Source organism: Medicago truncatula, chromosome 1, assembly GCF_003473485.1.
Source record: "Medicago truncatula cultivar Jemalong A17 chromosome 1, MtrunA17r5.0-ANR, whole genome shotgun sequence".
Lineage (NCBI taxonomy): Eukaryota > Viridiplantae > Streptophyta > Magnoliopsida > Fabales > Fabaceae > Medicago > Medicago truncatula.
The window spans coordinates 17,012,581-17,038,621 of NC_053042.1; the positions used below are offsets into that span (position 1 = coordinate 17,012,581).

General features: G+C 34.0%; 1 protein-coding gene across 1 annotated transcript; it reads right to left on the minus strand.

Annotated features, from left to right (window-relative positions):
• Nucleotides 1-21,098: 21,098 nt before the first annotated feature.
• On the minus strand, nucleotides 21,099-25,131 carry LOC25483020 (ethylene receptor 2). The gene is made up of 3 exons (XM_024775306.2): nucleotides 24,920-25,131; nucleotides 22,353-24,131; nucleotides 21,099-21,802 (listed from the first exon to the last, which is right to left on the minus strand). The coding sequence occupies exons 2-3, from the start codon at nucleotides 24,099-24,101 to the stop codon at nucleotides 21,269-21,271; spliced, it is 2,283 nt and encodes a 760-aa protein (XP_024631074.1). The 5' UTR covers nucleotides 24,102-24,131; nucleotides 24,920-25,131; the 3' UTR covers nucleotides 21,099-21,268.
• Between the last annotated feature and the right edge of the window lie 910 nt (nucleotides 25,132-26,041).

Sequence of the window (26,041 nt, forward strand, 5' to 3'; positions counted from 1 at the left end):
GACCACTGGGATAGAGGTTTGTAAGCTCCCCCTGAGTCTAATAGATCCTTAAGGTGAGGTTTGTAAGCTCCCCCTAAGTTCTATTCTTATTAATTAAATTTCAATAAAATACTCATAAAATCAAATCAGAAGTATTTAAAAGAAATTTAGAAGTGGTTGTAGTGGGGCTCAGTGCCTTAAAAATACTATACATTTACTCCCCCTTTTGTCATCAACAAAAAGAATAAGAACAAAAGACAGAGTAGCAGAGCATATAACCAAATAAAAACATAATAAGTATCAGAGTAAGAAGTATCAGAGCATATGACATTAAAATCAATAAATATCATTAGAGTTAAAAAAAATAGAACATAATATTTCAGAAACAATGATAATATTTATAAATGAAGGTTAAGGTACAAAGATAAGACTACACAGAACAAAAGTAAAAACAAGCTAGAGTTGGGTGTGCAACTAAGGTTGGGCTTGCTTATACAGCTGTTCTAAGAGATACTTGATCTGATCATCCTTCTTCTGAAGTAGCTCATCCTTTTCCCTCATTCTTCTTTTATATCCAGCCTGAATTCTAGCAGCCCTAGTGATGTACTCTTCTTCTGGATAGAAAGGAGTGATGTCCAGCAGAGGCACAAAATTCAGCTCTTTCTCCTTAGCTGCTTCATGCATATCATCCAAAAGCTTCTTCAGCATAGCAGAGTGAGATGACACACATTTAGTTCTAAGCTGATCCAGCAGCTCATCAAAGTTCTTCTGTAGATCCATCCACTGATCATAATAGTGAATAGGAGGTGCAGGAACTGTTCTGCGAAGAATCAGTGCCTGAATCTCATCACTAAGTCTGATCAGTTGTTCCTCTATATACTCAGACTCCAGGATATGGTCAGGGATGGGTGAAGGTTCAGTTTGAGTTGTATGTGATATGGAAGGTTGGTCAGAGGTTAAGTCTATTATAGTGGGTGAGTCTGGTTGTTGTTGTTGTTCTGTTGTTTGGTCAGAAGTTGTTTGGTCAGGAGCAACTTGTTCAGAAGCAGTTTGCTCCTGAACAGTTTGCTCAGGGATGGTTTGGGTTACTGTTTGGGTTTCTGTTTGGGTTTCCGTTTGGGTTTCTGTTTGGGTTTCCAAGACAGTCTTCTCAGAAACTGTCTTAGAGGCCTTAGTGGGTGTTGGTTGCATTTCACCACCTAGATGTTTTTCTAAGTTGTGAAGGGTTGAGGATTCTTGGTGTTGGGGGGTTTCTGAAGTAGTTGCATCTGAAGCTACTTCAGAGGCTTTTTGTGGAGATTGGTTATTTGGTGAGTTTGTTTGGGTAGGTTTGGTTTTTAGAAGCTTGTCTATATGTTGGCTAAGGGGTTGGTCATCTGATTCTGTGGATGATGAAGAGGGTGAAGAGGGTAGAGATAGAGACTGAGTATTAGTTGGAGCTTTAGATGGATTACCTGAGGACTGAGCTTCTGGATGAATTGCTTCTGGAGCTTTTGAAACTGGTTCTGATGAAGTTGTTCCTGAAGCTTGCTTATTCTTCAAGGCTTGAGAAAGCAGAGTTGCTCCATACTGAACAGTTTCTAACTCAGACGCTAAAGCAGCAATGTCAGGAGTAGGCACATACCCTGCAGCCTTGAGACGCTCATCCCTATCTTTTTCATACAACATCTTCATCCTTTTCTTTTCTGCTATCTTGGATGCAGAAACCTCCCTAGCATACTGCCTCATTTCTTCAGTCATTTCGAAACTGGGCATGACTATGGGCTCAGAAGTTGCAGTCCTTTTTGCCTTCTTGGGGCTAGAGTCTTCATCCCAGTTCTCTTCCAGTTCTTTCAACATTTCTTCCCTTCTTCCTTCAGCTGTCTTCAGATTTCTTGTTCAATTAGACCTCTTCCTTTTGATGGTCTGAAGAGCAGCTTCTCTTTTATTTTTGGGACTTGAAGGCTTTTCAGAAGCAGCTTGATCAGAAGCAGCTTGTTCAGAACCAGCTTGTTCAGAAGCAGGCTGTTCTGCTGTTTCTTGAGTACTCCTTGTCCTTTTTCTGATAAGAGGGACATCTTCCAAATCCTCCACTTCCTCAAGAATGGTGGACATAGCAGATTTTTCCTTCTTAGCTTTCTTATGCTTCTGAGCACCCACCTCAGTAGCATCTTCAGCAAGGTATTCTTCCTTGGTGATCTGCTTCTTTTTAGATTTTCTGCCTTTGGCCACAGGCAGATCACCACCATACATTTCTTCTGGGATATCTTTCAGGCTGATTTTCTTGTTGTAGCTCTTGTAGTAGTCTAAGATGTAGGCCCTCTGCACATCCAGGGGATCTTTCTTGCAGATAGGGATGTGATGAGTGACTAGATCAGATATGACATCAGATTCATGCATATCTGTATCTAGTTTCCTGCATGTTGAAATCAGCCTCATCTTGACTAGAGTTGCCCCATTGATTATTTTTCCTGTGACTGCTCCCAGCTTCTGATTATCATAAATACCCACGTCTTTCAGGGCACTTAGGAGTCCTCCTTCTTGAAAGATTATGGAGAGCAGCCTTCCATAGGGAACAAACTTCCTGTTCTCCATCTGGCTCTTCTTGAGTTCCTTGATCATGTATTTAAACATATACTTGGGAACGTTCATTGTTGTTTCCTGAGAGATGGTGTGATGCAGAAAGACTTTGTGACCAAGTGAAGGTTGATCATTTCCTCCACCTTTGGGAAAAATGTTTTCATTCTGGATCTTCAGCAGCATTTTCTTTTCGATGCTTAAGGTGCTGTAAGGCTTAGCATCCTTTGATCCGTAGATAGTGTTGTTTACTATCTCCTTCCATGGGCTTGTTCTGGGGTTAGGAATCTCTTCTCCATCGTATGTCCCAGAAGCATCTCTCCTCATAGCTTGAGCAATCACTTGCTCATTGATTGTTACAGGAATCCCCATGACGTTTGATCTAATCTCAGTCCCAGTGAAGGCGAGTAGACCCATTTCTTCTCTGGTTTTTCCCTCCAAAGTAGGATCAACCAGAATCATCTGAGCTTCTTCCTGTTTAGCAGCAACTTTGTCAAACACTGAAGCTCTTACCCAGAATTGTCTGACAAGCACTTCATAAGTAGGACCGTTGAGAAGACTGAAGTAACTCATTAGCTTCTGCTTCTTGTAGAATCTTACCAAGTCGCATCCATGATGAGTTAGAGAAGTGAAATCCACAGGATTTTCCGCTTGAATGATTAGCTCCCATTCCTCAATAGACATAGTTCTTCCTTTGATTTCATAAGCAGGAGTATCTATATCCATATTCGATGAAGAACCACCGGCAGAACTTGAAGATGCCATTGATTTGAAGTAGAATTAGGGTTCTAAGGTGTTTTGAGAGGTTGAGAGAATGTGCTTACTTACACAGAGGGTTGAGAAGAAATTAGAAAGTGTTTGTTGTGAAGTGAGAAGTGTGTGAAATGACTTAGTGTTTTTATTAAAACGTTTGTAATTCAGAGGGGACAAACAAACACAGCATTAATGACAAATTGGGGGCGCGTGTAAGTATGTTAAAAAGCGAATAAAAACATCATTGCCCTTTTTTTGTTATACTCCAATACAAATAGACCACGTCAGAGACTCTTCAGAAAACTGCCTTTTGGGTAATGGGACAGCTGTTACATAAAGTAACTGCCAACGTTCCCACTAGCCAAGCTATTCAGAAGCAAAGAATAACACTTCTGAAGTTTTAGTGCTGACGTCATCTTCAGAAGCACATTTTCCTCAGAACCTCAGTTAAGAGCTTCTGATGAACCAAAATGCTTCTGAATAAACTTCAGAACCAAACTTCTTATTCAGAGGCAAGCAATTTTTCAATCAGACACAAAATGCATGTTCAAATTTTTCTTAATAAAATCAAATCTTTCAACAGACAAAGGTTTTGTAAATATATCAGCCCATTGATGTTCAGTATCAATGAATTGTATATCTAAAATCCCTTTTTGAACATAGTCTCTGATAAAATGGTGTTTGATTTCAATATGCTTGGCTCTTGAATGTAGAATTGGATTCTTTGACAAACAAATAGCAGCAGTATTATCACAGTAAATGGGAATACTGTTAGCATTAATCTGATAGTCTTCCAACTGATGTTTCATCCAAAGTAGTTGTGTGCAACAACTTGCAGCTGAAATGTACTCTGCTTCTGCTGTAGACATAGCAATAGTTGCTTGTCTTTTGCTTGCCCAGGATATCAGATTCTCTCCCAGGAATTGACAATTTCCACTGGTTGATTTTCTTTCAATCCTATCACCAGCATAATCAGCATCACAGAATCCAATCAACTTATAATCTAGGGATTTCCTATACAGGAGTCCAAGATTAGTTGTTCCTTTCAGATACCTGAAGATTCTCTTAACTGCAGTTAAATGAGATTCTCTAGGATCTGATTGAAATCTTGCACACAAGCATACACTGAATAAAATATCAGGTCTAGATGCAGTGAGGTATAACAGAGAACCAATCATACCTCTGTATAGCTTCTGGTCTACTACTGTTCCAGTATCTTCTTTGCTTAAGGTGCAGGTTGGATGCATTGGAGTGTTCATCACTTTACAATCTTCTAGCTTGAACTTCTTCAGAAGCTCCTTTGTATATTTTGTTTGATGAACATATACTCCTTCTTTACTTTGGTTGATTTGAATTCCCAGAAAGAATTTCAATTCTCCCATCATACTCATTTCAAATTCATCCTGCATTAACTTAGAAAATTCTTTGCAAAGAGATGCATTAGTAGAACCAAATATTATATCATCAACATATATTTGCACAATCAAAATATCTTTCTTAAGAGTCCTTCTGAAGAGTGTTGTGTCAACTTGTCCTCTTTCAAAATCATTTTTAATTAAGAAATTACTTAGTCTATCATACCAAGCTCTGGGAGCTTGTTTCAAGCCATATAGTGATTTCTTAAGTTTATAAACATGGTCAGGATGCTTAAGATCCTCAAACCCAGGAGGTTGTTTAACATACACTTCTTCTTCAATGACACCATTAAGAAAGACACTTTTGACATCCATTTGATATAATATTATGCCATGATTAATTGCGTAGGATAGAAGTAACCTGATTGCTTCCAATCTTGCAACTGGAGCAAATGTTTCAGTGTAATCAATGCCTTCTTGTTGACTGTAGCCTTGAGCAACAAGTCTGGCTTTGTTTCTGGTTACTTCTCCTTGTTCATTCAGCTTGTTTCTGAATACCCATTTTGTTCCAATAATGTTCTTCTGAGAAGGTTTGGGTACCAGATCCCACACATCATTCCTTTGGAATTGATTTAGCTCTTCTTGCATAGCTAATATCCATCCATCATCTGAGAGAGCTTCTTCAACAGTTTTAGGCTCAATTATTGAAAGCAGTTCTATTAATGACTCTTCTTGTCTAAAATGTGATCTTGTTCTTCTAGGACTATCTTTGCTTCCAATGATTAGCTCCTCAGGATGTGAAGATTTGTGCTTAAATTTAGGTTGTATAACCTGCTGAGTGTTATCTAGAAAGTCCTCAGAAGCAATTTCATTCTGTACTTTTGAGCTAGGTTCTGCTTCTGAATTAGACTCAGCTTCTGGAGTGATTTCAGCTTCTGGACTAGATTCAACTTCTGTATACTTTTCAGAATCAGAAGGTTGATCAGATTCTGATGCATCTTCAGAATCAGTTGTACCTGCATTACTTTCACTTTGCTCTGAAGTTTTACTTCCAGGCTCTCTATCATCAAATTTTACATGCATAGATTCTTCAACACATTGTGTTTCTGAATTATACACTCTGTATGCCTTTGACCTTTCAGAGTAACCTAAAAAGATTCCTCTTTGAGCCTTGGCATCAAATTTCTTCAGATAGTCTTTAGTGTTTAAGATGTAACAGGTACATCCAAACTGATGAAAGTAAGAGATATTGGGTCTTCTTCCTTTAAAGAGTTCATATGCTGTTTTCTCCAACATAGGTCTGATATAGATCCTATTTTGAATATAACATGAAGTATTGACTGCTTCTGCCCAAAAATGTTTAGCTAAGTTGTTTTCATGGATCATGGTTCTGGCCATTTCTTGTAAAGTTCTGTTCTTTCTCTCTACAACTCCATTTTGTTGTGGAGTTCTAGGAGAGGAAAACTCATGGAGAATCCCATGTTTTTCACAAAAAAGTTCAAATGGCTCATTTTCAAATTCTCCACCATGATCACTTCTGACTTTCAAAATTTTCAATTCTTTTTCAGATTGTATTTGAGTGCAGAAGCTGCTAAACACTTCACATGCATAGTCTTTACTTTTAATGAATTTTACCCAAGTCCATCTGCTGTAATCATCAACAATGACTAATCCATATTTACTTCCATATAAGGATGCAGTGTTAACTGGACCAAAAAGATCAATATGGAGTAATTCTAAGGGTCTGGAGGTTGATACAATGTCTTTAGATTTGAACGAACTTTTCACAATTTTCCCTTTCTGACATGCACTACAAAGTGCATCTGAATGATAATCAATGTTAGGCAATCCTTTGACCAGTTGTAACTTGCTAATTTTAGAAATTAATCTCCAATTAGCATGTCCCAACCTTTTATGCCATATCCATTTTTTATCATTCATTGACAGAAGGCAAACTACCTTCTGATCAGCCAGATCAGAGAAATTTATTTTATAGACATTCTCAACTCTCTTTCCCTTGAATGTAATGGATTTGTCATCCTTGTTAACTAGTGTGCAGTTGGTCTTACTGAACGTTACATCATACCCATTGTCACAAAATTGACTTATGCTCAATAAGTTATGCTTCAGACCATCTACTAGCCACACATTATTAATTGAGATGGAGGAATTACCAATAGTACCTGTACCAATGATCTTTCCAGTTTGGTTGCCACCAAACTTCACTTCTCCTCCATCTTTCATTGTAAGGGTAAGGAACAAAGCTTTCTCTCCAGTCATGTGCCTTGAACATCCGCTGTCTAGGTACCATGACCTTTGTTTCTCTCTTGCCCTTAAGCACACCTGCATTTTTGGCCAATTCAGATTTAGGTACCCATATCTTCATGGGTCCTTTTGGGTTAGCTTTGGAGGTTTTACTTTTCCTCCCTTGTACCTTAGGGTGAATGCTGAGTGGCTTCTGATCATTCAATACTTTAGGTTTGACACCTTTTGGTATTGTTTTCTCAGAAGCAGTAGCTGCTTTGTTCTTCTGATCCTTTTGTTTTGGAATTTTAGATTCTGGTTTAATCAGATTCTGATGAACAGGTTCTGATCTTTTCAGAATTTTAATCTTTTGACTCTTAGGATCAGATTTTGTCATTACCTTGATCTTAAGATTCTCTGGCTTTGATGTGATCTTAGCCTGTGAACCTGAAGCTTCAGGTTTTGACTGAACAGCAGTTATAGCATTTGTACCTTCAGGCACAAAGGTGGATTTCAATCCATCCTTGATACAATCACAGTAGCTCTTGAGACTGTATTCTTTGGATTTCTCCTCAGAATATCCAATCCCTTTGCCTTTGTTCTTGTATGTGCTGTAGATCATAGAAGCAACTTTGCTTCTGTCTATTCCAGCCATAATAAAATCATCCAAGGCAATCTCATGTTTATTGCCTGAACCTTTATCACATTTTTCTTGTAGCTTCTGACAAAGACTCTTGAGTCTATCTTCATATGTTGTTGATATGAGGTTAAACCCTTTGAGTTCTTCTTCAGAAGCTTTCAGTTCCAATAGAGTTGACTTTTGTTGTTTCATCAAATCAACATATTTTTCTTTTAAATCTGTCAACTCATTGGTTCTGTGTTCAAACAGTGATAAAAGTTCTTTTAGAGAATCAACAAGTTCTTGTCTAGGGATTTTGGAATATACCTCATTTTCATCTTCTGAATCTGATTCAGCTTCTGATACTGCTTCTGATGATACTGTTGCCACTAACCCAACGGCTGCCTTAGCATCATCATCAGCTTCTTCTTTATCAGAACCAGATTCACTATCCAAATCTTCCCAGGTCGCCATCAAGCTCTTTTTGATTTGCTTTCTGAATTTACTGGAATTGAAGCTTGATTTCTTGGATTTGCCTTTAAACTTCTCCTTCTGAAGATCAGGGCAATCAGCAATGAAATGACCAGGCTTCTTACAATTGAAGCATCCCTTCTGATCTTCTTTCTTGGAGTTCTTGTAGCTACCTCTCTTGCTCAAAAATTTCTTCTGCTTCCTTGCCAGATACTCAAGCTTGTTGGACAGCATAGCCATTTTTACAGATTGATCTTCATCAGAATCTCCATCAGGTGATTCTTCTTCAGATTCACTGGCTTTGTAGGCTTTGGAAGATTTTGAGATCTTTCCTTTAGATGGTAAAGCAATGGATTTACTCTTCTTAGAGGTTTCATGCTCATTTAAACTCATTTCATGCACTTTGAGTGAGCTAACAAGATCTTCAACACTTAAAGTATTTAGATCCTTAGCTTCCTCAATAGCAGTTACTTTGGGTCTCCATCTTGAAGGTAAGCTTCTCAAAATCTTACTAACATGATCAGAAGCAACATAGCTTTTCTTCAGTATTTGCAATCCAGAAACTAAAGTTTGAAATCTTGAGTACATTTCTTCTATACTCTCATCATCCTTCATTCTGAAAAGTTCATACTGATGAACTAGCATCAAAGCTTTAGCCTCTTTTACTTTCTTGCTGCCTTCAAAGTTTGCACATAGAGAAGCAAACATAGCCTTCGCAGTAGATTTGTCACTCATTTTCATGTATTCGGTGCGAGGTATAGAAGCCACAATAATCCCTCTGATTTTGTGGTGCTTCTTGTAAAGCTTCTTCTGAGCAGGAGTATGTATTTTTCTATCTATAGCAGCTCCTTCTTCATCTAAATCCAGGTCATCAACTCCATCTTCCAGTATGTCCCATAACTCTTCATCTAATCCCATGATAAAGCTGTACATATTAGTTTTCCACCAAGAAAACTCTTCTGGATCTCCATTAAACCTTGGAGCTTTTCCAGAGTCTGTTTTCTTGTCAGCAGTATCATAGTCATGCTTGACGCTTGTGTATTTTGGAGTAACTGATTCCTCATCTCCAGACATGTTTTTCTAATAGATCTTGAACTGTAACACGGTTAAGTGCTGTGATAACAGAGCAAGCTCTGATACCAATTGAAGGTGAAAAACACAAGAAGGGGGGGGGGTTGAATTGTGTTTTCTTTTTCTCTTAAAAAATACTTCTTCTGATAAAACTTCAGAAGCAGTTTGATTGCTTCTGATGAAATGATCAGAGTCAGATTGCAGCGGAAAAGAACAGAGCAGAGAAAAGAAAGACAAAGACACAAGCAGTTATCCTGGTTCCTTCCACAACACGGAAGTAGTCCAGTCCCCCTTGCACTTCCAAGGAGATTTCACTATAATCACAAAGATTACAACTGCTCAATACTTTCTAAGTATGAGACTTCACAAAACTATGCTCAAGCACACACGCAAGAGTCTTCCAATGCTCAAGCACTAAGCAAGAGACTTCTAATGCTCAAGCACGCAGGCGAGAGACTTCTAATCAAACAAAAATACAGAGAATTGAGTTTGAATTGAACACTTGATATACAATCAGTGGTGTTCACAATACAATACAGAAAAGACTCTAGACTTTGAATTTCTAAGATGTATCAAATCAGTGCAGAAATTCAGTGTGCTTTGTAGAATCAAATTGACAGAGTTTTGGCGCTTTTGAACTTATGTATTTCTCTGTTTTATCTTCAAGTCTTCACTCCTTTATATAGAGGCGTGAAAGAGACGTTGAGATAATCAGCACGTCTAAAGAGTCGTTTGAAATCCTTTGATTATCCACCAGTGATCCTTTGCCTGATTTGGGTGTAGTCCTTTGAAGAATAAACTTCAAATTCATTCCCATCTTGAGTTGTACAAATTCTGCAGGCATGGCTGTTGTTTTGTCTTGTAGCGTAGACAGAAAACAGAGTAGTGGAGGTAGTGGTTGTACACTTGTACTTTGTCAACTCTATTAATGAGAGACAAGTGCTCAGTGTTATCCATATATCCGTTGATACCTCCCTTTCAGTTCTTCGTTCTTCTTTGATAAGACTGAATTGAGAATCAGCAACTTTGAATCTTCAGTTTGATTAAAGGATCAAATGTAGCTTCTGGTGAAAATATTGCTTCTGATGAAAACTTTTGCTTCTGATGAAAATATTGCTTCTGATGACTTTCTGCTTCTGATGACGTCATCTCTTCAGGAGCAGTTTAGCTTCAGGAGCAGTTTAGCTTCAGGAGCAGTTTTCTTCAGATGCTCAGAATTTCTTTTTCTTTCCATTGTTCTTCCAAGACCTATTGAAATAACTTGAGTAGCCTTTGGTCCTGTACACTTGAACAATTATTAGTAATAACCAATTGACAATTTTTAATACCTTGTTATCATCAAAACTTAATAAGGTTCATTGTGAAACACATTTTGTTCCAACATTTTTTTGTTCTAAAACAACCCCTATAAGTTAATAACTTTTTGATTTCCGTCCCTCCCGTCAACTTCCGTTACAAAAACGCACATGTGGCAAACAGAGGATAAATTTCTATGTTTGTTTGATGATGATGATGAAGTTTATGAAGACAATGATGGTAATGAAGAAGATGAAGAAATGTAATTAAATTTGAATTTTTCGTCTTCTCGTTTTTTGGTTTTGGTCCCTCTACAAATTTTGTTTTTTGGTTTTGGTCCTGGAAATAGTCAAGTCCATCTACAAATTTCATATTTTGGTTTTGGTTTTGGTTCCTTTACGAATTTTATTTTTTTGGTTTTGGTCTTTCTACAAATTTCGTTTTTTGATTTTGGTCTCTCTCATTGTGTGACTCATCAATAAGTTTTCCACGTGAGCATCGTCTGCCACGTCAGGCACTACCACGTCATCCTCTGTTTGCCACATGTGCGTTTTTGTAACGGAAGTTGACGGGAGGGACGAAAATCAAAAAGTTATTAACTTATAGGGGTTGTTTTAGAACAAAAAAAGATACAGGGACGAAAACCAAAAACACGCAAAATTACAGGGACGATTTACATATTTAAGCCTTTTTTTTTTTTTTTGTTATGTTTTTTTGAAAACCCATAATTTTGTGGTTGTTGTTGTTGTTAGTGTTGTTGACTTGTCGTCGTTGTTGCTGATGATGAGGAGGTTTATGAAGGATTTGTGCAAACCCAGATTTATGGATACAATTATGATGTTGTTGCAATAAAATCTAGCTTAAACCTATAAATTTTAATATTGTAGTTACATCTAATTTAAATTAATAAAACAAATAATATGTTATTAGATAGAGATGATGGTGAAAAGCAGGTTGTTGAGGTTAATGAGGTTGAAGATAGTGATGAAGAAGAAGAAGAAGATGGTGTTGAGGATGATGATGAGTGTAACACCCTAAATCCTTAAAGCGATAAATCACGCAAATAATACAAATCATGCAAAGGATCTAGATGCTACTTCTTCAATAAGTTCTAAACATGCTTAAATAATTTTCAAAATATCACAGCGGAATAATAATCTCAACAATTCATCAATAAAAAAATAAATCTCCAAGTAGCCATGTCATCATACTACATACATCATCATCAATACATAGTTTCAAAAATCCTCAACAGTCATAATAAAAAGACACCGACAACAGACACCTAATCAGAGACCCTAAGACTACGACTCCAAAAACAATAGACGAGGTAGCATCCATGCAATCCTCAAGCAAACTCACCAAAGCAAAGAAACTACTTCGGCACACCATCTACCCATTCATAAGAATAAGGCAGACGGTCAACCAAGTGATTGTTGGGGGTTTGTTCACATTTCACAATTAAAACATAATCCAATGAAAGTAAACGGCAAAATTAAATTCAAATGATTAAGCAATTCAACCACATTAATAATCATCAAGCATACAAGTATAATAATCCACAAGCATACTTTCACATCATCATACGTTCTCCAAATTTCATTAGGTTCACCAATGCACATATGTCACCAAGATTCACCAAGCATATACTCATATATGGCACATTTAAACAATTATCAAATGTATGTAATGCGCCTAGACACGACTCTATATGCATGTGGTACCATTCATCACCAAGGTCATCGCCTCAAGATACATCTGTATCATTAATCGTCACCAATATGAATACAAAGCATTCAATCGTCGTCGCCAATATGAATATAAACATTCAACTCAACATTTATGAATGCATGAACAAATGATTCAACCAATGCATATGTCCAACAACAATTCGTCAACAATCAACATCAACATTTTTCAATACATGCATACACCATCAAAGTCGTCGCCAATTTGCATGTAAGAATTCATCAACATACATTGTCATCATAATCATCATTCATAATCACCAACATAATCATCATCATAATCATCATCACCATCGTCATCAACAACTAACACCTTCACGAAACAATAACGTTTCGAATTTACATTTTGCATACACACACCAAATATTCTCTATAAAAGGGGGGTTCGGTTCAAATAAGGGATCATGTTCAACACACACACACATATCAGGTGGGATATATGTTGTTGTATTCACCGCAAGTACAAATGGTGTCCATCGTGGGTACGGTAGACTTGTTTGACACGTCCATACTTTGAATTCCAGTGTGAGTATTATAAAACACCAACACCAAATTTGTTTTAAAGGAGTAATTGCAAAACGTTTTAACTAGATTTGGTTATGTTGATAAGTATTGATAGAAAAAACAAATTGTGACAATTCAAGAGTCAAATATATGATATTTGACCTTTTTTGATTTATCCTTATTACGAAAGTTTTGTCGTCTTTCTTTTTGAAATAAAAAATTTCTGTACTTCAAAGAAATATTGAGTATTTTGTAGCCGTAACTATGGTTATTATGAAGTTTAGTTTCCTAACCTAATACCTGATTGAAACTTTCATTTTAGTTCCCTTTAACTTCTTTTTTTCTTTTGATAATTGATTCAACCTAAGATTGACCATATGATGTTTAGGGCATGCATATGGCTATGGCCTGACTACTAAACTTTGTAAAAAGCTTTCATTTGGTATCTGACAGAAACTACAAATTTACAACTATGGATTAATAGTGACAATAATTTCTCAACGACTTTTTAAAGTAAAATGTCGCATTTAAATTCACAACAATTGATTAATTCTCCCATTTTATTGCTCTTGAATTCAATTAAGGCCTTCTTAATGTTTGCTTTTGTATTTGAATTTGAATGAAGCAAACTTGTGTTTCTTCTCAAAAGAACTACAAACATTCTTCTAGGTTGGGTGTATTGGAATGAGTGTCAAATATAAAACTATTCATAATATATGTTTCTGTCGATAATTGATTACGTCGGTTGTATGTTATCATTTTTTACTTCTAACTTTGGTTACTTTTTCGAAGTTATATTTCATGGTCTCAAGTTATAGACGAACTCATCTTTAGAAAGTTGAAGAAATAAGTCATTTGTGTGGAATTTGAGCACGACTATACAGGTCATATTTAAACAGTTTTATTTATTTCACTCTATTTTACTATTTTGTGTGTTCCATGTTCACATTTCTTTGCAATTTTCTTCACATTTCTTCATGGTTAACTTCGCAGTCTCTTCATAGTCTTAAAAGAAAATAAGAGCTTAAAATGGCATTCTTTATGCAAGAATCTCCAAAACAACGTAAGTGCACATTATCTCATGTTAATTATGAAGTTCTCACCCTTTTTTGTTTCGATTATGATTATGAAGGAATTAAATTCAACATAGATAAAACAAAGTAAGAACAAAGAAAAATTAATATTAAAGTTTCATTGATGATTTTCATTCATAGTTGGGTAGTAGACAATATAATCAAAATAAAAGTGCAAAAGTTCTTCAAAATGATCGTTACTTAAAAGAGTACATCAAAGTTAAGCTAAGAGACAAAGAATAGAATAGACAAGCCTTCATCCACTTCAAGTTCATCTTCACTTTCTTCAACCAATTTTCCATCCTTTCTAAAGGAGTAGCTAGGGAAATACCATTTTTTGTCAATTAACATATAATCTTTTATAACAATCATCAAAAACTTCACTTTTATAGAAATATCAAAACTCTCAAGAAAACTCATATTTAGTGGTCCATTATGATCTATCAAGTTAGAATTATGCATATATCTAAAACTTGAAAGTTGCCAAAATATATTGAAAATGACTCTTACTAATACTAAATTTTGCAAGGCATAAACTTGATTCCGTGAATCCTAGTATATGATTGGAAGATTTAACATGACCCCATACATAGATTCCAAATTTTGACGGGTATCATATTTAATTTCAATTTAATTCATTATATATACCAGAGTTCGGACGGGCACTCTGTGTCCGTTTCTTTTTATTGCGTTAATACGTACAATATTTTTCATGAAATTTTAATTAAAATTATTTTAATTTTGATTAAAATTATATGTATAGATAGTAAATATTTTACACTTTCATTATATATGTAAATTATATTTAATTACTAAAAATTTCATAAAAAATATTGGTCGTGGTTTATACATATTAGAGCAATAAAAAAAGTGAACATAGACACAGATTATTCATCTAAACGGTGGTAGTTACAAGGAAAGTAAAAACATTTTCATGAGTGGTTAGCTCAATGATAAGAACTTTATTATTATTTTCCTTAAAAAAAAAAGAACTTTATTATTATTCATCTTTAAATATAAGTATTTAATTAGTTGTAGTTCACATCAAATAATATATTAGTTCCAACACCTTATTGCCCTCACTTGAGTGCATTGCTAACATCACTTAGCCCGACCTATGATAAGAACTTTATAAAGTTCAAATTCTATATGTTATATTTATAAATTGATTATTAGTGACACCGTTATTGATAATAATCTATAAAAAAAAATTGACAATTTTTTTTTTTATAATTTTCTATTTTATTAAACGAAAATAAAAAAAAATTGAAACTGGTAATTAAAAAAACTGCCGTAAGTTATATACACATGCAAAAAAAAAAAAAAATCCCTTTAGCAGTATCCTTTTTTGGGATATTTTATTTTTTTCGACACATTACTTTTGCGATAAAAATTCTTTTTTTTTGGTATAAATCTTTTACCAAATATTTGGGATTTTTTTTTTTGACACATTTCTTTTTGGGGAGAAAAATTCTTTTTTTTTGGTGTAATTGTTTTATTAATACCCATTTTGGAATTTTGGAGATAAAAATTCTTTTTTTTGGTATAATTGTTTACCGGTATCCATTTTACGATATTTTCTTTTTTTTTTGATACATTCCTTTTTGAGGATGAAAATTCTTTTTTATTTGACACATCACTTTTTGGGGATAGAAATTCATTTTTTTTTTGGTATAATGTTTACTTTTGAAATAAGGATAAAAATTCTTGTTGTATGACTTAGATTATGAATTGAATTGTGTATTCAAGATAATACCGTCAAACTTTATCCTTAACGATAAAAAACAATAATTTATTTGAAATTTCTAACTCAATTGTAAATTGTAAAAATATGTAGTTCTAAAGTTCAATTAAATAATTTTTAAGTGCAATGATCGGTTGCTTACATCATTTTCCTTATTAATAACTACTAAGTAAAAACTTGGAAACTAGTACTAGCTATTAAGAAAAATGATGTAAGCAACGAATAAATGAGCTTAAAATAATATTTATTTAAATTTTAGAATTATATATGTTTTTATTATTTACAATTAGGTTAGAAAATTTAAATAAATTATCATTAGGTCCTTAAGTGTGTTTGATAGTTCTTTAAAAAAAAGTGTATTTGATAGTTAAGGATAAATTTTCACCGTATATCTCCAATACACGGTTCAGTTCATGAACTATGTCATACCGGAAGAATTCTATTCAAGAGTAAGGGAACCACTAAATTATTTACTAACTATTAGGATAAAAAATTCACTTAATTTTCACCGAAAAGAATCACTAAAAAGAAAATTCTTGAGAACAATCTACTCCATTAAGATCAACAAAATTCATATTATTAAACTCATAAAAGATGTTGTTGGACTAATGTGCATTTTAACTATTTTAACTACAAGAAGTTCTAAATCATGAATTAAAATCATAATAATAATACATCTAACGTTAAAGATGATTTTTTTTTTTTTAGGGGGAATGAATTTTTATCCTTATTTAAAAAGATGCCCAAATAATACTACAAATCACATTCATCAAATGACGCCATTGTTCCTTCCTTCAAAAAAAAAATAAATCAAATGACGCCATTGTCGGAGACTTGTGTCATGTGGACATCACAATTACTTTTTATTGTTTTAAGTTTCATAAATGAGATAATGATCCTCAAATGATTGATTAAGAGTAATTAACTATGGTGAGGCGGCAACGATATAATACTAAGAATAAAGTTAACTAACTCGACAACTTAATACACAAGTTATCTTTAGAAACAATTTTTTTTTTTTTTTTTTTTTAGAGAAAAGTGCTTATAGCATTTCATTAGTAATCAAAGTTTCAATCCAATTGGGTATATGAAAATAAATAGTGGGACAAGCGAGAAATGTGGCTTCCCCTGCGAGAGTGTGAGCCACCACATTAATTTGTCGCCGAACAAACTCCACGCGAGAGTTGGTAAACTTTGACGAGAGCAAAGACCGGGAAGCCGTGATGATGTTGCCAAATTCAGTTTATGTCTTCCGGATTATAGAAACAAATCTTATTGGTGAATTTCTGCTCATGGTGCAATATCGACCACTTTTATCCCCAACTATCGAAATCGCAAATGTTTTTTTTTCTTTATCCAACTCGTATATCCCTGTTTGGATGTTTTAAGTTTTATTTATGGATTGTTGTTCTAATATGTATGAGTAAATTTCTAGTTTTTTTTTTTTTTGAAGAAGCTAAATTAGTCCATTTAAATTGGCACGAGAGCCTAAATTTCTTGTTTATGTAATAGGGCATAGCCCTTGATATATAGTGATGATGGATATATTATTCTTTTCCTTCTGTTAACTATTGAATTACTATGATTGAATTCCTATTAAGCATTCATGCTATGTGTATTTGTTGAATCCCTTATTCTCATAATCATATATGTATTAAGGTAAAGACTAAAGGGGAACCTTAGTATTCGAAGAAATGGAATTGAACTTCGGACTTATATGATGAGACTATGTTTAATCATTCAATGAGCAATGAATTATCATAATTGTAGGGTTTAATCTAAATTGAACTACAGCAAGAGTATGATTTGATTGGATTGGGTATTGTTCTTGTATATCTCTAGAGAGGATATGAACTAAAATAGGATAATTCAGCATCAAAATAGATTCAATTGTAATAAAAGAAAGTCAATCTGTACTCATTTATCTTTGACATCTCAAATATTTTTATATGTTATAAGGTTCTTCCTTAGGTAGACAAACAGAAACAATTAGATTGTGCCATATACAAATGTTGTTTTATAAGTGCTTTATTTGATATATAGATTGTGCCATATACAAATATTCTTTTATAAGTGCTTTATTTGATATATATTTTTTAAAGGGTGTGTCACGTGACACATCCTAATTGGCAATAGTATATAACATTGGTACCTTAATGGTACACAAGTGCTATCTAAAAATAAGAGCATCCACATCAATGCCACTCATATGGGTGGTATCAATGGACCTCACCCTGTATATTATATTACTTCACACTTCTCAATTATTTTAACCATTCAATTACATTTTTCAAATATACATACCACTCATTCAAAACTCTAAAATGGATCCTACTAAATTCAAAATATACTATAAATTTATATTCTACATTAATATGTATAATTCAAACAAATTAATTTAATTATATCGGAACACGTTAAAAAGAAAACAACATATATTTAAAAGAAAATTAATAATATAAGAAAACATATTAAATAGCATAGTACAGGACATTTTGTAAAAAAAAAAAAAAAAAAAACACACTACATGACACAAATAAGTTATAAGAAAATACAACAAAAAATCATAGACGTTAAAATAAACTATTAGCACAAAATATAATGGACGTTTAAAATAATTTTTAGTTGTGGTTATTTCCATGTCTTGTTGAAGGTGTCGATGAATTTTCTTATCGCGAATATGATGTCTTCTATGTAGAAACTCTTGAAAATCACTATTAGAATCGTCTAATGGTTCAATTGGATCATTGCCTAGATGATCATAAGAATAATCAAAGTTGTCACCATATGTGGCATGTTCATCTTCAACAATCATGTTGTTCAATATGATGCATGTATCCATTATATGCTTCAGTGAATCGAGGTGCCAAGATCGAACCGGATTACGTATGATCGCAAATTGCGATTGGATAACTCTAAATGCTCGTTTTATATCCTTCCTTGCACCTTCTTGATGTTGGGAAAACAATTTTCTCTTATCTCCTTATGGCATTGAGACGCTTTTTAAAAATGTGGCCCATTCAGGATAAATGTCATCTGATAGATAATAACCCATGTTGTATTCAATACGATTGACTGTAAATGGACGTCAGGAGCTCGCCCTTGCATACCATCGTTGAAGAAATCATATTGGTTCAGCACATTGATATCATTTTTTGAACTCGCTACCCCAAAGATTGCGTGCCAAATCCATAATTCTTGTGAAGCAACTGCTTCAAGCATAATAGTGGGTTTACCATGATCACCTCAAACATTTTTCCCTTTCAATGCAACTGGGCAATTTTTTCATTCCCAAATGCATACAATCAATACTCCCCAACGTACCTGGAAAACCACGTGCCTCCCCCATCTGCAGCAAGAGTTTGATGTCTTCAGTGGTTTGCTTTCGCAAATATTGTGGCCCGAATACACTTATCACACCCATTTCAAACTTATCAAATATTCATCAATTCTCAAATATTCATCCACACTATCGACAACTATTCCATACGCCAAAATACGAATAACATCAGTGCATTTTTTTAGGGGTGAAATACTTGATCTACCACTTGCGTCAACCCTCGGCTGAAAATATTCATCATGTTGACTAAGAGCTTCAACTATGTGAAGGAAGACATGTTTACGCATTCGATACCTTCAACAGAACTGCTCATCCGTGTAAACTGGAGCTTCTGAAAAATAATCATCGAATAAACGCTTATGCCCGTCTTCACAATTCCTCTCTATGTTCCTTCTTTGGCGTCTAGGCCTACTTGATCTCGCAAAATCTTCTTGTAGATTACTTTCAAAGTAAAGCCTCACAAGTTCTTCATCCATGCCGTCATTCGTATAATTCATGAACATTTTTGCAAGATGGGATAGATTGGAATGATCCATTTGAAGAGAAGTTTGATATTGAATGTGAGTAAAGAGAGAAGTTGAGAATGATTTTTTTTTTTCGTGAAGGGAAGAAGTTGGAAATGATTGTGAAGTTTGTTATACATGTTATAACATTTATAGGGATATGAAAAATGGATAGTTTGAGTAACGGCTGGTTTGACTAAGATTGAGTTTGAATAACGGTTAGTTCGAGTAACAACTAGTTTGAATAACGACTACTTTGACTAAGGTTGAGTTTGAGTACAACTAGTTGAATAAAATTTGCATAAGGTTGAGTTTGAATAACAGCTAGTTGAATAACGGCTAGTTTGAGTAACAACTAGTTTGAATAACGACTAGTTTGACTAAGGTTGAGTTTGAATAACACCGTTAAATATTTGCATCATACACGTTGCAGATTTATGTGCTTCCTTTAAATATATGCACCATGTCCGTTGTGAATTTTATTTGGTTATATTTACAAAATCAAATTGTTATGTACCGATATGATAAAATTTTGAAAGTTCATGACTATTTTCAAAATATGTACAGTAATGTAGTGTTTCTATCAAATATTTTGTATTTAATATTCAAAACACCGTTAAATATTTCACCACAATCGTTGTGAATTTTATGTGTTTATATAGGTGAAAGGAAAATTTTATGTATCATGAGAATATCGATATGATAATAATTTGAAAACACATGACTATTTTCAAAGTATGAACATTAACGTATTTTTTCAATTAAATAATTTTTTATTTATATGAAAAATGCCGTTAAATATTTGCACCACATTCGTTGTGAATTTTATGTGCTTTTATGTATCGACATGATAAAATCGATATGATAATATTTTGAAAACTCAATAATATTTTCAAAATATAAACATTAATGTAGTTTTTTGATTAAATATTTTTTTTATTGTATATGTAAAACACCAATAAATATTTGCACCACTTCCGTTATAAATGTTATGTGCTTAATTAAGAAATTTTGATTAATATTAACTTTTAGCTTTTTGAAGAAGCTAAATTTGTTCATCTAAATTGACATCGAGGAGAATCAAACTTTAATATTTTATTATTATATAATAGATGTATTAAATTATTTATGAGTGATGCTAACCAGTGCCCCCAGAGCACTAGTTAAGAAAACATAAAAGATAAGTTTTGTATTAAAAAAAAAAAAAAACTATGCTTTTATTTATTTAATTACACAAGTTTCAAAAAATTCTTATTATACTTATTATTTCCTTTTGTTTCTTTAACTAATGTTCAGAAACCCATGACCTTAAAAGAAAACCATTGAAAATTTATTCTTTACTGAAAATGCCAAAAGATTTATTAATCAAATGTATTTTGAGCACAAGGTGTGCTAAAAACAAACTAAAACACCGTGCATTGATAAACAATAATTGATTTCAAGTGTTTCATAGGTTTTATTAAAGGACGAATTATTGTGAAGAATCTAAATTAAATTGACTAAAATCTAAAAAAAATAAATTAAGAGGCCAAAATTGCACTTAGTTTAAATATGAGAGAATCAAAATCTCTCAACAAAAAAAAAAAAAAAAATTTAGAGGCCAAAATTGCACATAGTTTAATTTTGAGAGAACCAAATTGTGAGACTAAGAAATGATTTCACATAAATTTTAATCCTACTATTTAGAAGCATTTTCATCAAAGTACTTTGATTTTGCCAATGGTATAATCTTTAACCATTTGAATCAATTTTCGTTTTCAATTTTCTGATTTAAGAGATGTGATTGAAAGATGATGCATACATCAAAACATGATAATAACAAAAGGGAAACACATTGAACAAACGAACTAATTTGTATACCATTTTACTTTCATAATAAATATGAAAGCTGTGTATAAAATCTATAAACTGAAATATTTTCTGTAAAAAGGAAGTCAAAAATTGCTGTGTTCATAAACTACTTCTATCTAGAATGTGACTGAAAATTAATGACTTGAAGATCCTCATAGGACCTATTTTCCCTTCAGGATTTTTTGGAGTTCTTCCGCGAATCCTTGCAACAGAATCGGCTTTCGGATAACTCCATTAAACCCAATATGCATACATTTTTCCCTTAATTCTTCTTCTGAGCTTGCCGATAAAGCAACAGCGATAGGCCAGTTACGGCTTTTGGACTTCCGGATCCTTGCAGTAACTTCAAATCCATCTAAATCAGGCAAGTGAAGGTCCAAAATAACAACTTCAAAGGGGCATGCACCACCATGGCCAACGAGACTAAGGCATTCGAATCCGGAGGAAACAGATGTAACAATACATCCTAGTTTCCGGAGAAATTTCTGTGTTACTGCTCTATTAACATCGTCGTTGTCGGCCAACAAGACTTGCAGACCTCTGAACAAGGAATTTGAATCAGATGACTCTGAACTCTCCCCTGGTTCGGAGATGGTTACAGCGGTAGAACGACGTAGTTGAAACCTAAGAGCAAGGGTCATCAGTTGAGGAAAACCTCTAGCATTTGGTACTGAACATATGTTACCTTTCATTGACTGCCAATAACATACAAAATCAATGGAGTGAAAAATAATTTACAGAACACAGAAACACCTAATTTAATAGTTCTAACTACAAATATAGCACACCAATTATTCATTGGAATTTCATGGAACTTGAACAAATTTGAAAAATTTGGTAAATATCCCCCTAGAGATATTATGAATTGAATAATCAAATAAGCTAACAAATCTATGAATGAAGCTATCTAGAACTCTAGATTATTGACAAGCATATCTAATAACTCTAATCCACGAGTTATACGTATTTAATCAACAGTTCGTATCGGCTGCTAATGAAGGTAAGAAAATAAAATATAACGTAAATTAAATTATGCTTAAAAGATCTCAATTTTATAAGATAGAACTTGAAAACTTTGAAATGGATTCCAAAAAGTTCTATCACAGTTTTATAGTGAAACAATGCAGAAAAAAATATCCTTTATCCGATATATTTTGAAGCATTAGAGATAAAATGTTAATAATGAAGAAAATCGGTGTATAACTGAACTCTTGAGACATACACAACAAATGTTATATAGCTTACCTGGATTATCTTCTTGCAAATGCTGAAGCTCAAACTTTCCTCGAGTGCCCGATCACTCGTACGCATCCTTCCTGCAAGCCTCCCTGAAGTAACTGAGGTCTCTGATTCAGAATTACTGCTATTGATCCCTATGTCAAATCTAACATGCACATCACCGTTAGACGAGCTTGGTCTCCAAGTTGCATATCCAGGTTCACTCCTTCCTCGACTTCCAGATTCTGCCAAAACTTGAAACACAAGAATCCCTCCCCCATTGTTACCATCAATCAAGTTCCTAACCATGTGCAAAATCACCTGAAAAACCCTCTTCTCGTCACCGATAACATAGTTAGGCAAAGACCTATCAACCTCAACCTTAAATCCAAAACCCTTACATAAAGCCATAGACTTGGCAATGCAAGCTGCTTCTTTTAACATGTTATGTAAACCAAAACATTTCATCTCCAAAGGAAATCTTCCACCTCGACCGTCCCTATCTGAATTGTCCATAGCATCATTCATCAAGTTCGATACGACGCCGCTTGTCCTTACCATCGAATCCACAATAAGTTTCTGTTCACTCTTCAAATTCTCATCTTGCATCATTGAAAGCAATCCCATAACTGAATGCATTGGCCTTCCCATTCCATTACTCATGACTTTCTGAAAAACTGCTCTAGCCTCGCTCGCCATCATAGCGTTCCTTTTCTCTTGTTGCAATGCTCGATTTCGCTCCTCCAATTTCTCTCTCATAAGTTGTGATTCTTCGAGAATCGCGGCATGAGAAAGACCCACGGCTACCTGATCAGCAACAACTTTAATAATCTCAAGCTCTTGATTGCTCCAAGATCTAGCCTCTTCACTAGGAAGTACCAAAACAAGTATTGCGTAACAGGCTTCCGTTACCTCAGGCGTCCCACCTTTGAAATCGCTAACACTAAGCATTGGCATTCGGATTGCAGCAACCGGTCCTGCATCAACAGAAACTCCACTACTCGCAGCAGCAAGCAGCGAGTCAGAATCAATCATATGCACTACATTATCTCCCTTGACTCTTACAACATCCAGATCAGTGATCGGTATAGAAGAATTAACATTCCTCCCATTCAATTCATGAGTGAGGTTCATCGCCGTTTTGTCAACATTAGGCATCCACACAGCACAGTTCTGCAACCCTAAAGTTTCCGACAATTTAACCATGGTAGTATACAAAATCTCATGTCTATCGAGTGACTTGCGAATCTCTTGAGTAAGCATTCTTACATGCATTCCAGCTTCGTTCTGTTTCATTATCATACCATACTCGATTCCAAGCTCTCTCGCCTTTCGCTTCAGCAAGAACTCTCGAACCTTTACTTTAAGAAGCATAGGGATCAAAGTGATGAGGGTTATGGTAGTTGCACATGAAACCAATGCAGTGAGGACTTTCAAGACAGTAAGTGTCAGCATGATTTGAAATGTGTGGGGTCCATAAGTCCAGCTATTAAACAAATGTGTCATTCCACAAAGTACAATGAAAGCAATGAACTGAAAAAGTACCCATTTGAATGGAATGTTTGCACAACTGATGAAATAAAGAAGCTCAATAGGGATCGAGAAGTATGCCACCGCGATCAGAAAATCACCGACTTTCTGCCATTCTAGAATCTTCTCAATCGTCCACCAGCTCGTGTCATCGTCACAGTTGCATTTAGAAAATCCATTAACAGTTGCTGATACACCCAACAAGAACAGGAAAATTAAGAATCTAGATGCTGTTCCTTTATACATTGATCCAACTTCAATTTCTTGGTCCTGTCACTGTCATAACAGTTAAACAAAAAGTTCAAACTCAGTAAGATCTAAACAATAGATTACAAAACAGTGTGAGATCCCAAAATAGATAAATAATAATAAAAAATGTAAAAACTTCCTGAAAGAGAAAGGCACATGAAACCTATAATTCTTTACCCAAATAAAATGATCAAAACTATTCCTCTTTTGTAATCTTAACCTTATTTCAATCCACACACCCTCTTTTGGACATGAATCAGTGAATGACACAGTGACACATTTTCATCAACCAAATTGAAATAGACCATAGTCCAACAAGATTCTCTATAAATAAATAAATTAATAAAAAAGTATATAAATAAATAAATAAATCATGTACCACCGTACCATACCAGTAATGAAGACTAAATTAAAAAACAAATATTTCAGAAAGAAACACACCCCACAATTTTTTTTTATAATAAATGAATAAAACCAAACCCAGATTGCAATCACATATATTCCAATCTTAATCAGATCTTAATATTCTTATACGTACCAAAACTTAGTTAAAGACACATTATTCTTAGCACATCAACCCAATCTAGCCAACTTTTTGTAGCACCAAACACTCATCTGCCACTCCCCCACCCATTACTTTATATACATTAAACAAGTGCAACCATACCCACCATCATCTCATTCATTGGAAAGAACATATATAAACCAACTTTGGCATGTAACAAATCCCAACATCTATTATTTCTCTATATACCTATCTTTCCATTGACCTATATACATATACATATATATACATATAGAGAGAGAGTGTGTACCTGACTTATGAGCAGAAAATCAGCGACCTCGTGCAATGAAACCGGTGAAACAGAAGGTGGAGAGTGTTCAACTTTTTGTGCAGAAAAAAGGGTAGCTTTTATAATCTACATAAAAACAACAAAACTTTAGAGACACAGAAACAGAAAAAAATTATGCATGTGTGTGTTTGGTGAAAAAAGTGTAGCCATGATCATACGTATAAGTTGTGAAAAAAGAGTTTACATAAAGGTATGCCACTAATATATGTGAGATGGTATATCTGCGATCAAGTGTAATTGAATTAAAAACTTCAATTGCTTTTGATCGCAAATATACTCTATAAGGATATAGATTAATACACAATCAAAAAATTTATTATTGCTGTTGTAGTAGCAATCTAAAATATTTAGATGTCACTGCAACAACATTACAATCGCATTGGTTGTACTCTAAGAATAAATGTTAAAGTACTTAACGTAATCGCGACTGAGACCGCAATCGTAATTTAAAACCATGATGTGATTTTTGATTGAAAATGAATGGAAAAGTTGGCATAACAAACCACAAACCATGAAACAATAGCGCCGTTGTTTCAATGAGGAAGACTTGTAATGAAATGACATAAAATGAGTTTATATATAAAGTGAGACAGTGATGAGAGAGAAAGAATGTGTTAGAGAGAGAAGAATGGGTCCACATTCTTACATGAAGAGAATTTAGACACTTTTTTGACCTGAAACGTCTTTGTCTCCCCAAATAATAATACTTAATCAGTTTATTATTTCTCTCATTTGAAATCTATTGACTAGATTACTTTAATAATTATACAAATTTGACTAGAATATACTTTTTTATATACTCGTTTCAAATTATAAGCAAAAAAACCAATTTTCTTTGTCCCAAATTATAAGCAAAAAAAAAATTAACTTTTCAAAAATTTATCTTTTCCAGAGGAAAATTAAATGCAAAGTTCATTTAATATGCTTTTTCTTTCATTTTCTCAATAACCAACAACCAATGAAAATTGTTTTTACATCTTCCTATAAAACTTATTTCAAAAATAACATAAAAAACTATGTTACAAACTACTATGTTTTAATTTTTCTAATAAGTGTGATTTTTTTTTCCTTATAATATGGGAC